The sequence below is a fragment of the Diospyros lotus genome, chromosome 4, assembly GCF_014633365.1.
Source record: "Diospyros lotus cultivar Yz01 chromosome 4, ASM1463336v1, whole genome shotgun sequence".
Lineage (NCBI taxonomy): Eukaryota > Viridiplantae > Streptophyta > Magnoliopsida > Ericales > Ebenaceae > Diospyros > Diospyros lotus.
In genome coordinates this window covers 14,795,774-14,812,653 of record NC_068341.1, presented here as the reverse complement: position 1 = coordinate 14,812,653, position 16,880 = coordinate 14,795,774, and the positions used below count along the sequence as shown (strand labels likewise).

The window sequence follows — 16,880 nt, the reverse complement described above, 5'->3', positions numbered from 1 at the left end:
TTGCATATTTAAAGTCTTATGCGCATTGCAGCATTAGTACGCAATATTGAAGTGCAGTGGACGTTATTCAAACTGCCAATACCAGGCATTTCATCACTCAAGAAGTGTTGTGAATGCAAGCGATCAAATATGAAGGGCAAATGGATTCCTCTAATAAGATTCACAAGCGTTGTCATATTTCACATACAGCATCGCCTCTGCTACCAACACGGTCTCCGTCTCAGAGAAAGAATTTGTATTGTCTATTAGGGGAAGTAAATTCTGAGAAAACAATAACCATATTTTCATGGATAACCTTGGGTATGTCTCTACAGAGAGAGAGAGAGAGAGAGAGAGAGAGAGGACGGATGTTAAGAAAGTTACGTACACCCTGTTGTTAACCTTCACAGGAGAAGATTCTTGTCGTGCCAAATGCTTAGGCAGATTGCAAACTTCATCTTCTTGAAAATTTGGACCAGAAGTAGACAATTGTAAAGCAGAGAAGTGCAAAAAGAACCACATGGATAACATGATTTGACCCCTGCTGGATTATGCTCTTGTTCAACCGCCTCATGTTGTTCTTCACCCCAGCTTGAGCCTTTATCAATGTCATTTGCTGTCACGTACGAGACAAGATTGTCAAACCAACAACTATTTTACGCTATTAAAGAAACAGGAAAAGCAGCTCTTTTTTTTTTTTTTTTTTTTTGGGGGGGGGGGGGGGGGGGGGGCGTGTTGTTAATTGATACCATACCAGCTGATTGAGAAAGTCATTCTGAAACTTAGCTTCCGATTCTATCTCTTGAGCTACCTGCAACATCATAATTTGGATAAGAATTTTGAATGATAGTAAATGATGACGACACTGAAAGTGTTGTTAAATAGTTCATGTTATGATAGATAATTTGATGAGACTTGAACTCTCTTCTCCAATTTGGTAAACTTTTTGGGCCCCCTAAAATGATAGGGCATTAAATCCACAAACGTGTACAACCAAAAATTTTGAAAGTGGTCCCAATGGAGTTGTCTAAATGCACTAGATAGATCCAAAACCTGGCATCTTGTTCCATTATACTCAATTCAAACGGGGGCAAGAAAGAACCATTACTTGATGTGCCCTGCAAAACAACTTTCCATGTGCATAGTGAAGGAGGATCATCATGAATATGCTGAATTGATGAGAAAGAATGTGGTTGCCTCCACCTTCATGGCTCATCCTCCAAGCAAAGATGTTTAAGGTATTGCTCTATGTTAAATAAGAATGTGTCAAGTTCTTTGGCATCCCTCTTACCTATGTATGGCTTGTGCTTGGGTGGGTCTATCCGCAACACTTCCTTAGGAGCATTCATTGCCTTATTTGCAACTGCTACTTTGCAAAAAGTCCAATCCTCTTGAATAACCTTCATTTTCTCTTTGAGAGTTGCAACTTATGCCAAAACTCCATCCATTTTGGCTTGGAACTCCTCCTTAAGGGTGTCCATACAAGCATTGAGGATCCCTTGCAACTCTCCCTTAAGGTCTTCTCCCCATGTCTCAAGTCCTTCATTGCTTGGGTACTCCTTGAGTTTCTCCATTATATGTGCCATGACTTTCTCCATCCTCTCAAATCGTGACTTAGTGTATGCTTGGACATCCTTAGAGCATCCCCATCCTCCCCATTTGAGAGGTATAGTGATTGTTGTTGGTGCCTCCAAAACCTCACCATGTTCGGTAGCCGTCAAATCTACCATATCTCTTTCACAAAGTCTTAAACCTTGGCTTTGATACCAATTGCAGCAGACTTAACTTTCTAGCACCCATGCGACATTGAAGCTTCTCAATTCCTTCACTAGAAAAGGCCTAAGTTCAGCCTTACTTCTTCAAAATGTAGTGTTAGATTAAAAGAACATAGAAGAGAATGGCAAAGGAAACACTCAAGGGTGTTTTGGAAAGGGCTCTTGTATTACAATTCAAAATAGTACACCTTTCTCATATGCCTTTACAAATGAGGCCTTCCTTTATTTATAGGCATCCATGGAAAGATTATGTGGCTAGAATTGTGTCACATGTCAACATAAAATGGTATAGCTAAAGATATTTGCACACAACCTACTAAAAGCATCTCAATACCTTAATACTTCTTCTCTAGGATCTTCTAGGGAACCCCAGAACCTTCTAGATAACTCCAGCAATCTTAAGAATTTCTAGAACCTTCTAGTAGCATCTTAAATATTCTAGATAATTCTAGACTGTTCTAAATAATTGGAAGCATCTAGAATTCTCTAGAATTTTTCTAGATATCTCTAGAAAAATCTGCATTCTTCAGATCTTCCTACTCTCTAGGTGTGATCTCTATTATAAGTAGTTGAGATTGACACCCATTTATGCGATTCATGACATCATTACAAGAAGGAAGTTAATATCCCCAAATTTAGGTACATCAATGTTGATCTTGGTGGGGTCTTGGATTATCTACATCTAGGTAATGTCTTCTTTTGTGGAGATAGATGGTATATCTTAGTGTAGTAAGAAGCAAGACTTGGTCTCCCAATCAACAACCAAAGCAGACTTAGTATATCTTGCTACTCTTGCAGCTCAAAGAGTGTAAATGGTTGTGAAGACTTATGAAAGATGTTCATCCACCGATTCAGGAGCTGACTACACTTTTTGGAGATAATAATAGTGCCTTAAAATTGGTGACAAATTCAGTTTGTCATACTAGAACCAAATACATCAAATTGGAGCATCATTACATTCGAGAGAAGGTTTTTGAAGGCACCATCAGCGTTATGGAGGTAAAAAGCAAAGACAACGTTGTTGACATCTTCACCAAGTTGCTGGGAGAAAGTCAATTTGAGTCCATTCATGTCCATCTTAGCCTGGCTTTCAAAAAATCACTTAAAGGAGGAGCATTGAATTGATCAAGTTGATTTTTTGATAAGTTAGAGATGCCAACTATTTGGTATGTGATAATGATTCCAGGTTAGAGTAAGATCATAACTATAAATAGTTGTGGGATCCTAGTTAGATTTAGTTTTAGATTATTTTAGTCTATAAATAGGTGCAATTGTTTTTAGTTTAAATCATTGTTTGTAGATAGTTAAGATTTTCTTATTACTACATGAGAGTATTCAGAGTAAAATATTGGTGTTTCTCATATTCTTTGAAGTGCATTTTTCTCCACACGCTTGGCCTTCTTCCTCATATGTAATCTCTACTGACTTGACTTATCTTGATGAAAAGCGCAATAAATGGATTTGTTGACCTTCATAAGTAAAAAGCATGAAAAGATGGATCACTATGTATTCCCGACTTTTATTTCCCATTTGATCTAATTCATACCGTCTCCCAATTGTCTCTAGAAAGAATCAGGAGGCAGTCTATTATATTATTTTCTTCAGTATTTTAATGGTTGTAGTTTATTTTTTCCTCTTCTTTTTCCCATAATATAGGTGTTGTCCACTGTTATACATAGATTATTGAGCATTCAACATGAGAGCATGATTGCATAGAAGTGGAACATATCACACACCACTAATAGACACATAAAAAACTAGAAGGATAATGCACAATTGAAAATCCATGTCTACGTTATATGTGTTTCTTTCTTCCCTTTTTCTATATGGCTGTCAGGAACCCTCATGTTCTAAAAAGGGATTCCTTATTTATTTTTGCATAGAAGTTGTATGCAATTGTACCTTCAAGTTGCTGCTTGAAGTGTAGCTTGTAGTTGGCTTGGTGCCAACGTCATGTTGCAACTAGGCTTAGTATATAAACACTAACCCATTTAAATGAGAGGTATCGAGAATTATCCAAAACTTCCGATCAACTCCAGATCTCTCTCTCTCAACTTCTCTCCCTCCCAACCCCAAACCTTCTTTCTCTCTCGCTCCCTCCTGTTCTTCTTATCTCCCTCCATTCTTCTCTCATTTCTCACCCAAATTCTGTTCTGATTCTCATCAATTGAAGAGAATTGGTCTGTCAGGTTCAAGATCCTGACAAAGTGGTATCAGAGCAATCGTTCTTTGGCTGTGAGCCGGGCAATTGTGCAGTGATCACTCAGCAATTGTTGTGAGGAACAGCGATTGTTGGGGCGATTGATCAAATTTTGAAGGCGAAGCAAGAGAATTGGCTCTCGGCTGTGGGTGTTGGTAATTTTGTTCAGATTTGAAGGGCAATGCTGAGATAGGTGGTTCCAACAAATTGAGGCTTCAGAACTGGAGGATTGTTGATCTGCAGCGATCGCAATCAGCGGCGAACAGTTGCAGTGAATGGGGAAGAAAATTCAGAGCACATCCTCAGCTGGCGATTCCTACTTGCGATCTCAACCCTGATGGCAGATGGCACCTGGACGAAGAATTTCAAGCCCCAGCTGCACCAATTCCACTCAATGATCTCTGATCAGCAAACCAGGGTTGATTCATAGGAGATCGAATCAAACAGGAACCATGAGGCAATTGTCTCCATGGATTGGAAGCTTGAACAGAAGTTGGACAGTGCTGTCGGTCAAATGTGTGAGGTTGGAAATCAGATTCACGAACAACTGCAGCAATTCATGGTGATGTTTACAAGGAAAAATCCGGTAAGGCTATCTCTTGAATTTCCTCCCAGGGAACAGGCTGATCCAATCCTTCCAGGATTTGGACCAGATCCTAGGACAGCTGGTTCCGTGGAATTGGAGGTGGAACCTGCTGTGTTTGGAGAGAATTTAGAGGAGAGAGTTGTTGGAAGGCGGCAGGGAACACTGGTTACACAAAATCAGCCATGTTTTCCTATGCAAAAGCTAGACATTCTGATGTTCGGAGGCCAAAACCTGAGATGGTGGGTGAGAAGATGTGAGAGAATGTTTATCTTGTACAATGTTCTGCAGCAGCAGGTCACATTGGCCTCTGCTTACCTCAATGATGTAGGGGATGCCTGGTTCCAGGGCGGGTCAAGGTTAGAGATGGCTGCTAATGGGAAGAGTTTGTAGAAGATTTGTGTGAAAGGTTCGGAGACCGAAGTATGATGGAAGTTGTCGAAGAATTTTACAAATTAAGGCAAGAAGATTCAGTGCATGCCTATCAACTGAAATTCAAGGAGCTGAAATCCCTAATGTTGAACCTCAACCCACATTTCACTTAAGCCTACTTCGTCTCAAGCTTCATTAGTGGCTTGATTGAAGAATTAAGGCCAACAATGAAGATGTTGCAGCCAAGAACAGTAAAACAGGCAGCAGAGAGTGCTAGGCTGCAAGAACTTACAGTAGAAGCCTTAATGAGAAAGAACATAATCCCATACAAAGGAATTGAGTTGGGGGAAGCACAGGTGTCCTCGGTTGCTAGAAATTCAAATTATGGAACCAATAAGGGAAAACTCCTACAAAAACCTCCCCAAGACCCATCCTCATCCTATCATCCAAATATGATAAAAGCTGATATTACAGAACAAAGGAGACAGATGGGACTTTGTTTCAAATGTGGAGAAAAGTATTCTCCTGGTCATCACTGTAACAAGCATCTGTTACTTCTGGAAGGCAGAAATGAAGAAGGAACAGAAGAAATGGAAGCCACTGATGAGGGAGAAGGAGGAGGAATCTCATTACATGCTTTAAAGGGGTGTCCCACAAACAAAATCATCAAAGTGGAGGGTCAGGTAAGGGATAAAAAGTTAATGATATTAATTGACAGTGGCAATACACACAGTTTCCTTGATGAGAAAACTGCCAAGGACTTGGGTTGTGTGAGTTGCACAAAACGTTTCCTTTGTCGGTCACTGTGGCAAATGGAAGCAAGGTGTATAGAAAATCCAACTGTGTTGACTTCAGCTGGGAAATTCAAGGGGAAGAATATATCACTGAATTACCACTATTAAAGTTAGATGGATGTGACATGGTGTTAGCAGTGGATTGAATGAGAACATTCAGTCCAATAATATTTGATTTCAACAAAATGGAGGTTACCTTCAAGAAGGGAGGACAGAAGGTAACTCTCACTGGAAGCTTGGAGATGGGAACCTGCAAACTGATTTCTGGAAGGAATTTACAGAGAATTTCCAAGATTCCACCATGCAAACTGTGGAAGAGAAGAAATAGAAACGACTGATATTGGGAAGCTGGAAGTCTACTCATAAAGGAAGCCATTGTTATAGGTTGAGTTGGTATATCTAGCCAACAACCGAAGGTGTAACTTGTTAGGATATATTATCAGGAGCCTGGAAATAAGACTAACCTATGGGGTTGTAGAACTAGACCAAACAGGAGTTATGGGAGTCACCAACATCTGGAATCATGGAGATGTAGAACTAGGCCAAACCAAACCCACTAATCTTGGTTTCAATTTGGTATCCAATCTATGAATTCCCACTCACTTGAGCAAATATAAATGACCTAATTAGATCTAATGTGGTTACAATACTCCAAGAGAACATTTATAATACTACTTGAGATCAATAGTGCTATTTGGGTAACCTCCACCATCCTTGGGTCGATTATTTTGCCAAATTGAGTGAGTGCTTCACCACATTTGAGACTTGAGATCAAGGTGGCAATCACTAGAAGTGTTGATGGCAAATCAGGCATGGGAAATTATCTTGCAATGCAAGCAAAAAGACATAGGATATGATTGATATAACATCTATAGTGTAATTATATTTTCATATAATTTGTAATTGCCAATCATTATGTTTTGTTTCTTGGTCATGGTATCAAACACTTTGTTTTCCACCCTTTCCAGAGGAATCCATCTAAAGTTTGGCATCTCTTGTGTGAATTCTGCAGGTTGTTGAAGTAAATTATTGATCTATTAGGCAACAATTCTACAGACAGTTTAGAGCTTAATTCATATTCACTGATAATATATATTTTGTGGTGTGTGCAATTTTCCTTGTGGGAATCAGTATCTACTATATGTCACGTACCTAGGGTTTAGCCTAGGGTTTGGATTGGAAATCAGAAGATTCCGATGGGCTAGGACCAAAAACAGAATGATTGGAGGGAAAAATTGGACAGAAATGGGGGAAGATAGCAGATAGAAATGAGGGGGAGAGTTGCAAATCAGAACACAGAGAGAGAGAGAGAGAGAACGGGAGGAAGAAATTAGAGAGTTTGAGAGAGACGATAGGATTCAATTATTATTCAACATAATGATCTCATCCGTTTATAGTAGCCTTTTATAGGCATATCTGGCTCCTAACTAAATGCATAACAACACCCATGTGTTTCTAACCAATTACTAAAATATCTCCTAACAACTATTATAATCCTATTACCATATTACTCCTTTATTGCTCCTAGGATCATGACAATTCCCCTCTCCTTAAGAGAGTTCTTGTCCCCAAGAACTTACAGCAAATAGCCTTGCTCTACATCTAATCCCAACCTTCTCTATCTGGTTTATCCTTCTTTCTTTCTCTCTCCTTCTAGGACACTTTCTTTTCACTTTTATGTTCTTTTTGTTTTGCCTTTCGTGCCAATGTAGAGTGTATTCTTCAAGAGTCCTTATATAGAGATCATGCCAGTGAGTTGTAATAACATGCAATCCAGCAGCAACTTCCTCTTCCATCTTCTCCCAGACCTTATGGCAATCCTTCTGTTTTGTCCACTTAAGCTATTCCTTCCCTACCAAAACCAGCACTGGAGACTGTTTGAGGCCTACTTTAACCCTTGTCAAGGACGACTCAGCCTGCTTCAGCACCAGAGTCAAAGGAGCAATGTCCTTAGGACCTTCTTTAACGGCATGTGGTCCATCACAATCTGGACCCAACCTAGGATAGATGTTGCAGGTATTACCACTCTCAGCTCCAACCTATTTTATAACCAGCTTATCCAATGGACCAATGTTTCGTTCCAAAATCGGAGGAAGGATTCCAGCACCAATATCCGTATAGATTGATGGTCCTTTAGTCAGATTTTCCTGATCCAATGCTATTCCATTTTCCACAAACTTCTGATCCAGAACACCACCAAATTCTTCGGCCCATGCACGAGCCACCAGGGGTAACAAGTTGGTCTTGGCTTCCTCCCTCGCTTCATCAAATGCTTCCCCATTATTCCCTTGCAACCTTTTAGTAGGTGCATCTTGAGGTGTTATTTGTTCTTCTAACTTCTCCATCTCAGTAGGAGAACTCCTCTCCAATTCCAGAAACCCCTTGCTGCCTCTTGTTATCCCTGTCATCTGATTGACTGCGTCATTCAGCTCTAGTTTTGGACTTCCATGATTATCATTTGGAACATCCTCATCAAGAACTTTTCCAAAGGAATTGGTGTGTTCTTTTAATTCTCCTTTTGCCCACACACCCTGGACCAAAGCCCCAGAATTGTTGTTGTTGCTGCCAGCACTGTTGTTATAGTCACCTTCCTTGTCAATTCCGCCTAAACCGGTATACTTCTTCCACTCCACATTGAAGGTAAGCAGCAAATCGATTTCCTGCCACCTTGACTTCTCATTCGATTGCTCCATTTTAAGGAATTCCTCTGGGTTAAAACTTCCGCAATAATCATCGAAGAATTCAGCGAAAAAGCTGGAGTGATACTTCTTAATCAGTATCATTGCAAATTCCTGTAGCTGCTCGTGTAACATACGGTCGAACCCCTCGCACGTTTCATGTATCACACTGCTTGTTTCCTTGCGCCTTTGATTGAACTGATTATCAGCATTCTTCTGTTGCAATTGAGGTTCCAATTGTATCATGCGTGCACTGCTTCCCATAGCCTCACAAGCAGGAGATCCCACTAAAAATACAACATTCTTCTGCTGCAATTGAGGCTCCCATGGCCTCGTGTGTGCATTGCCTATCTTGACAAAACTTTCACGGGCGGAACAATCCACAGGCCCAGAAATTAGAGCTCTTTCCACCCTGCTTCACCTACCAAATTCAAACGTCCAAATTGAGGGTTGCTCTTTCGCTTGGAAGTTAACCACATTGGCCGGCAATAGCCTAAATGAATCAAAATTCACCTGGCAAGCTTGCCAACGAAGTTCGCATCCCGAACTCCAAACCTTAGTGCTACGACAACCGTCTATCACCCCAGAAATCAGAATCAATTTCCAAAATGTTGATATTAGGACTTACAAAACCATGGACCAATCCGAAGAGAACTTCCACATGAATCCTTACACACTTATGGAATTAGAAACCAATTAAGTAATCAGATATAACATAATGAAATACAATGACAAAAAGATAAAATCGAACCAGTAAGAGACGAGATTTATCTTGGTTCGGAATGCCCTTAGGCAAACCTACATCCAGCAATCCAACACCCACACAGAACAATCTTTATTCAGATGAAATAAGATCAGTACATCAGCTTTTGGCCCTCATTTATATCCCCGAGTACAAACCTTTCTTCTCTCAAGAATGCACAAGACTAAATTCTAATCACTTAGCCTTTCTTTTCTCAAGAACGAAATCAGTACTTGATCACAGATGAATAGAAACTCTCATTGGATTGCCTCTCGACTGCCCCCTAGGCCCTCTTATTTATAGAAAGGGCAGACATCTATCATTGGGATATTACAATTAGACCCCCAAAATACTAACTAAATTACACTTGGTATTTAAAACTAATTGATCTAATCTTCCAGCTAATGCATCTCCAATATTTTATTGATCTCCTATCACACAAACTCAAGGCAAACACAACAATAAAATCAACCATCTCATGTACTACTTCAAGTTGCTTCGGGAATTCAAGCGACTCAACCTAGATTTGTCCAAAGCCAATTCAATAGCAGAAGATTTAATCGGCTCAATTCAACCTCCAACAAGTCGCCTCGCTCTGATTTGTACTGAGTTGCCCGTCTGATCTGCAACTCAATCAGGCTCCCTTGATCCGCAATTGATCGCCGATCAAGACTGAAAGCAACTGCAACTCAACAATTTCCTAACCCAAGCCGATCTCTGGAAATCACTATAGCCGGTCACTACGAATCAGCTATCGCTCAAGATCCACTTCATTATGGATCAACGATCTTCAATTCCCCAACAAAATGAACTGCTAGGCAATGGGTCCGACTCCACCTCCTGGCTCGCTTGATGTAAAAGTCTCCTATACTCGCCTCAAATGCCTTCCGATTCGGATCGTGAGGTGATCGGAAATTGGCAACCTAGGGTGTTGGATCTCGCGAGCAAAATCTGTCTCTACGAATAGAATCCGCCTACCGCTTCGAGCCAAAACTATTGTGTTCTATTTCACCTTTCACTTTTTGAACAAGGATGACCAGATTCACTGTGTAGAAACTTAGCAGCGACAAAATGGAGAAATCAACAGCCTAAGAATCGTTGCATTCATCGCCAATCAAGATGTACAACGGCCGCGACCCACCCCAATCACCATCCAATGGCCGTGACCACTAGCTCGGCTTCAGAATTCACCGGAATTGCTTCACTTAATCACTAACGTAAATCACCATTGGAGATCAATAACAGAGTTGTATCCTCGCTCGCCTCCAAAAGTCGAATGACATTCCCAATCACCTTTTTCGATTGGCTTTGTTACTCAGTTGGTGCCAGTTTGACACATTGAACGACTCTGATGCAATCGATGCCTCTTGAATTTTTCGACCAAGAGTCAACGGTCAGCTTTGCCTTTAATACTCAGACTAGGATCTTCTTCGCGACTCACCACTAAAGTTTGCTAAAATTAGCTGGCTCGCCATTGATTTCCTAGCTTCCAATTCACCAGAATTTCGACACTAAGACCACTTCTACAAACTGCCTACCTCCGTAGTGATTTACAAGCTTTGCTTCGAATCTAGCTTGATTATTTTCGAATCAGATCGGACGACGGATGCTATTGAATTACCGAACTCACAGCTAAGGAATGACTACTCTGATACCAATTTATCACATACCTAGGGTTTGGATTGGAAATTGGAAGATTCTGATGGGTTAGGACCAAGAACAGAATGATTGGAGGTGAAAATTGGATAGAAATAGGGGAAGATAGTAGATAGAAATGAGGGCGAGAGTTGCAAATCAGAACAAAGAGAGAGAGAGAGAGAGAGAACAGAAGGAAGAAATCATAGAGTTTGAGAGAGAGAATGAATTCAATTATTATTCAACATAATGATCTCATCCATTTACAGTAGCCTTTTATAGGCATATCTAGCTCTTAACTGAATGCATTACAACACCCATGTGCTTCTAACCAATTGTTAAAATATCCCCTAACAACAATTATAAGCCTATTACCGTATTAACCCTTTATTGCTCCTAGGGTCATGACACTATAAACATTTTTCAACCAAAAAAGTAATGGCCGAGAAGGAAAAAGAGTAACAAGAATACTTTGTAGCATCAAGTAACAACAACAGTAGCAGAATGCAACCACAGTAGTGAAGAAATAATAGTTGAAAGAATAGAGATGAAAGAAGCAGCATCGGTGTAGAAGAAATAGACAAGAAAGAAGATGTAGAAAATACCCTGCTTGGAAGGAGGGATCATGAGGAGGAAGCAACAACCACCATTTTGGCAGGATCAAAATATATATATATATATATTTTTTTTGGGGGGGGCGGGGGGGAGGGGGGTAGAGTATTGTGAAAGGAGGAAACAATCACCATCAATAGCCAGGATTAGGTAAATAACCTTGATAAAGGATTAGGTAAATAGAAATCAAAGCAAATTCAAATTCACTCAGAGTTGATGTTTTTCAATCCTATCAAGCCACATAACTAAGTCACTAAGTGGTCAGTACATAGCAAGTCACCATTTGAGTGGGGTTGGGGTGGGGTGGGGTGGGGTTGGGGGCGACCCAGGGAGCGGGGGGGAACAGCAAAACTAATATCTAGGAATCTTTCTTTATTTCCCATCTCCAAAATAGTGTACAATACCCCATAAATTCTAAGCAAGAATATTGTGACCTTGTCCGATCAAGAAATTCTAAGCCCCCCCCCCCCCTCTCTCTCTCTCTATATATATATATACATGAGGGTAGCTCTGCAAATTCTTAGTAGTGAAATTATCATGCACTTGAATGCCCATTTTCAATTGAACAAGGAAATTTCTTGAAATCTAAGAGTGACCACGTGTATACGGAGTTAAAGCTAATGAATTTCATGTGACATTTGCATTTCTTATTCTCTTTCTCCTTATCATCTAGTTTGCTACTCGAGTAAATAGGAGGTGAGAGAGTTTTTGGAAGATAATTTTCTTGCATGGAACCTACAATTATGATTGTTATGACCAGACAGTGGCTTGACATGCCTCTGTGATTCTGTTGCTTCACAACCAACAATGTTGACTCTGAAACAACATTAAGTGTTGGGTCCTGTTCTTCTGTTTCAAGTGTTACCAAAAGGCTTGGAGTACAACCACCATACTCCAATGACACTCTGTATGCTATTAAAACATAATTTTTGTTTCTATAGGTAACTTTTCTTATGGCCTTTTCAGACTATCTCTAGACCTCAATTCATTTTCCTATAAATTTCAAAATACTAACAACAACTGTAAATCTTCTTTAGCCACCAAATCTTCCAGGAAGTAAGGATGCCCTAGTACAGAGATTAATTCTATTTCTTGCACAAACGGCTTTGTTAAACTAAATGCACAACTATTGTTTGATTGAATGACAATACGAGTTGTGAAAGTGAAACTTGATAATTATGAACAGGGTGAGTAGCCAAGTCATAATTAAGGAACAACATCTATGGTTTCTATGTAACAAGTTGGTAAATACCAAATAGAGTTATTCCTTAAAAAATTTGTCACACTAGCACATAGTAGGTTGAAAACCAAATATATGTACTATCGCAGGACTTGAAGATCAAATTATTCCAAGAAAAAATAAGTTCAAATAGTTGAAGTAGAGAAGTACTTGTACATTTTATGTAATTGTAAAATTCCTTTTAAGTTAAAACCGAAATAAGGATAGTATGGTATAGAATGTTGAGCAATTAAACACTAATATGTACAAAATATGGGCATAATTAAGTTAAGGATGCTACGGTAAATATAAATATAAGATATATAAAATAAATTACATGGCAGAAGAGATTGGACTGAAGAAGGAAAGGCTAACCGAATATGAACTGAAGTGGCTACTGTTATTCAAACTACGAAACCAATGGTCCTAGGCAAGTTGAAGGAAAAAGTCACAAGCCAGAAAGCGTTTTAGTAGTGGAATGAAGACATACAAGAAAAAAAAATCAAAACTAACAGAGCTTGCTACAAGACTTTATATACACTCTTTGGCCAAAAAAGAAGCAAAGATGGCAATTAGTGAAGCAAAGTCAAAAACTTGTGAAAATTTATACTAGCAACTTGACACAAAAGATAGGGAAAGGTGTGGGGGGGGGTATATATATAAAAACTAGCTAAGGCATAGAAAGAAACAAGCAATTTGAGCCAAGGGAAGTGCATAAAAGACAAACCAAAAGGCAACAACAAGTGAGGAGCAATCAAAGAGAGATGGAATGAGTATTTCTAAATGTTATTCAATGAAAGATGAGAAACAAGTGTCAAATTGAGACATCTTAGTAACTCTAAAAGAGATGAGAGTTACATGTTCTATAAATGTATATGTCCAAATGAAATAAAGCAATCATTGAAAAGATAAAGAATAGTACAGCAGTTGGACTAGATAAATCCTGATAGAAGCATGGAAATGAATGGGAGAAGAGGGCATTTTTTGGTTAGAAAAATTATTTAATATGATCCTTAAATTAAAAAGGATGTTGAACGAGTGGAGAAAGAACACTTTAGTGCCTATTTATAAGAATAAACAAGATGTTCAAAGCTGTAGAAATTATAAAGATATCAATCTATGAGCTACAGCAAAAAACTTTGGAAGTGAATGATTGACAAAAGGTTAAGAAGATAAATCAAAGTATCTGAAAATCAATTGGCTTCATGCCTGGTGGGTCAACGATGAAATCTATATACTTGCCAAGGCACCTAATGGCATGATATACAGATAAACGAAAACATTTAACATATATGCTTATAGATTTTTTTCCAAAAACAAAGAAAAAACTTATATAACAAATTCCCTGGAGAAGTTCTAGAGCGAGATCTTATAGAAGGAAGAAAGGAGTTCAAATTACTTATATACAGGTTAGTAAATACATCTATCATGGAGTAGAAACATATGTCAAAACATGAGGAGATAATGAGACATTTCAACTACAAATGAATTATATCAAGGATTTACATTGAACCCTTATCTCTTTTAATGGATGAACTCACTAAACATATACACTAGAAGTGCCTTGGCATCTACTATTTGAAAAAGACATTGTCTTGGTGGATGAGACAAGAAAGCGAGAATATTGAGCTCAGTATATGGAGGAATGCTTTAGAATCTAGAGGTTTTAAGTTGAAAAGATTGAAAACCAAATGTACAAAATATAAGTAATAAATAATAATATAAATGTGAATGATGTTATGGTGGAACTTGAAGATCAAGTCATCCCAAAAAAAGAAATATCTTGGATCAATCATTGAAAAGTATAGAAAGATTAATGATGATGTTACCATAGAATTAAGGCAGGATGGTTAAAATGGGAAGTGTAGGCAATGTATCATGTGATAGTAAGATTTTATTAAAGCAAAAAGAATTTTTTTTATAAAACGACTATAAGACCAACTTTATTGCGTGTCATAGAATTTTGGATGGTAAAGCAACAATACGCACAAAATATGAGTATAATAGTGATAAGGATGTTACAGTGGATGGGCGACCATATAAGAAAAAGATAAAAAGTAAAAAATGAGAATATTCATAATAAATAAAATAAGATGCTCGAGACATAATTAAAATGGTTTAATTATGTGGGAAGAAGACCTATAGATGCGTGTATGAGGAGAGTGGATGGAATGGAACAAGCATTTACCAAAAGAATTCAAATAGCTGACTTCACCTGGTGGGAACACTTGATACGTTCTTGATGGTTAAGATTTAGAATGGGTCAGATGCACAAGAAGCAAACCGATAGATGCATCAGTGAAGAAAGTGGATGGAAGAAAATAAGTTTATGAGAAAAGATGTTGAGAAAGAAAAAACACTTGGTGGGAAACTTTTGGGTCGTAATGATCTTAAAGAATTCAAATAGTAAGACCCAATTAGCCAATAAAATCTTGGTGGTGCTGTGTTATTTCAAGATATAGCTAGCCAAATTTGTAAACCAGGCCCATAACAAATCATATAACCATCTTTGATAATTAGTTCCTTTTTCTTCTTTCAAGTCCGAAAATTGGAAGGTATAATTCTCCTATCTATTCTCCAGATAAAATTCTGACCATATCAGTTGAAACCTCCTGGATTGTTTTAGCGTCAGTTGCCAACCATCCCTTTTCAGAGGGAAAATATTATGACAATTTTAGCCAGACACAGAAAAACAATATAGGCATGCAAAAATAAAACACAGTTTGGTTTGAGTGGGAGGGACAAAACCTTACATTTCTTAGTAGTTTAACTTGCTTGTGGAGACCGGTAATTTCATCGTCCAAGTCCCCGTGCATGGGATCAATCCGCAATTGGATTTCATCGGAGCTAGCAACTTGTCTCGTGCTAAGCCCTTCTCTGCACTCGAAATGCCAAAATAATACATATAGTTAGAAGTCCGTTTTGGCTGGCGAGCAACCATACAGGAAGAAAGGGGGAAAAAAACCGATCCTAATTATGCTAGGGCTAAATTCTGTGAAAAAATTAAAATTCTGAACAAAACGTTCTTTCCTAATTTTTCTTCTAGATTCACGATAATAGAACAAAAAATAAATATCAATACCTCGATCTATACGGAGCCGCACCGTAGAAGTCGCCGCCTCTACGAGAACTGGAAGCCATTTAAGTCTTTGGAGAAGACGAACTCGAGATGATCGATCGAGGCTTTGAATCAGAATCAGATATCAACTAATAGAAGCGAAAGAAACCCTAGATCGGATAAACGAATTTGCTCGAGGAATTGAATTCAAATCCCTGGCTACGACGATCTACGAGTCGTTCGATTTTGATAAAACGAAAATGGAAATCGCACGACGCGTTGGGATGGATTTATGTGGAAGGGTGACGCTGTCAAACCGGTGATCCACCGTCGGATCTGGCGATCGAACGGTTGTCCAGTGACTGTTTTCAGGAATTCTAAACGCTCGTGTAATGCGGGAGCTTTAGAACATTCTGATATAAGTATTAAGTACTATGTAAATAAAGTATTCATGCGGTGGAATATATTAATATTAATTTAGTGAATTGTAAATTTAATTTTTATTTTGTGTAAAGATGAAAGACACAATCTATAATTTATCTCCCTTAATATAATCAAAGCTATGAACACTAAAAATCACACAAAGACAATCATCCAAATACTTTGAAAATAAAATTAAATGGCTTATAAGCACTAAATTAGGTGCTCTCCATGGATAAAGTTTACATTCCGAGAAATTCTCACTCATGTTTAGAAATGATTCCTAGGTTTTTTTAAAAAAGAATTTTAATTTCTTTTTAAATTTTAAGCTATTAGTATTTTAAATTATTGAAGTGTTTGAATAAAATGTGTTTTAAATTATTAATTAAAAAATATATGTTTAATAAAAGAATACCTTACAAATTTTGAAAAGTTGTAAAATAACTAAAAATAATATGTCACTTACTTGTACAAATAAATTTATTAAAAAGCAATTATAACTTTTATATATCCAGCAATATATTTATATAGTTTATATATATATATATGTATAAACTATATGTATACTTTTATAAATAAACCATATATAAACTATTATATTTATATAAATATTGTTGGGTGGTATTCCCTGCTAGGTTGAGGATGGCTCAAGTTGTAGTTGTTGTGATACTTACTTAGATGCTTTGGCCCAATGCCCAAGTGGAGAAATATTTTAGGTTTTTAATTGGCTTCTTATATAAGAATAAATTCCAACTGTTGGGTTAGGGAAGAAAGAACCATTTCAAAGAGGGAGACAAAAAGCCACTAAAAAAA

General features: G+C 38.1%; 2 protein-coding genes across 2 annotated transcripts; both read right to left on the bottom strand.

Moving 5' to 3' along the window:
* Nucleotides 1-220: 220 nt before the first annotated feature.
* LOC127799297 (bet1-like protein At4g14600) lies at nt 221-16,021 on the bottom strand. Its single transcript, XM_052333214.1, has 4 exons — nt 15,672-16,021; nt 15,343-15,466; nt 734-790; nt 221-595 (listed from the first exon to the last, which is right to left on the bottom strand). The coding sequence occupies exons 1-4, from the start codon at nt 15,728-15,730 to the stop codon at nt 434-436; spliced, it is 402 nt and encodes a 133-aa protein (XP_052189174.1). The 5' UTR covers nt 15,731-16,021; the 3' UTR covers nt 221-433.
* On the bottom strand, nt 797-11,454 carry LOC127799296 (uncharacterized). The gene is made up of 2 exons (XM_052333213.1): nt 1,271-11,454; nt 797-1,097 (listed from the first exon to the last, which is right to left on the bottom strand). Exon 1 carries the CDS (start codon nt 8,643-8,645, stop codon nt 7,743-7,745), a length of 903 nt encoding a protein of 300 aa, XP_052189173.1. The 5' UTR covers nt 8,646-11,454; the 3' UTR covers nt 797-1,097; nt 1,271-7,742.
* Nucleotides 16,022-16,880: the final 859 nt, after the last annotated feature.

What these genes read in the sequence shown, in the direction of transcription:
- LOC127799296 (XM_052333213.1), bottom strand. Translation starts at nt 8,645, where the DNA reads ATGGGAAGCAGTGCACGCATGATACAATTGGAACCTCAATTGCAACAG.
- LOC127799297 (XM_052333214.1), bottom strand. Translation starts at nt 15,730, where the DNA reads ATGGCTTCCAGTTCTCGTAGAGGCGGCGACTTCTACGGTGCGGCTCCG. An exon ending in GCGGCTCCGTATAGATCGAG is followed by an intron (nt 15,467 to 15,671) that starts GTATTGATATTT and finishes TTTCGAGTGCAG; the next exon opens with AGAAGGGCTTAGCACGAGAC. An exon ending in ATGACTTTCTCAATCAGCTG is followed by an intron (nt 596 to 733) that starts GTATGGTATCAA and finishes CGTACGTGACAG; the next exon opens with CAAATGACATTGATAAAGGC.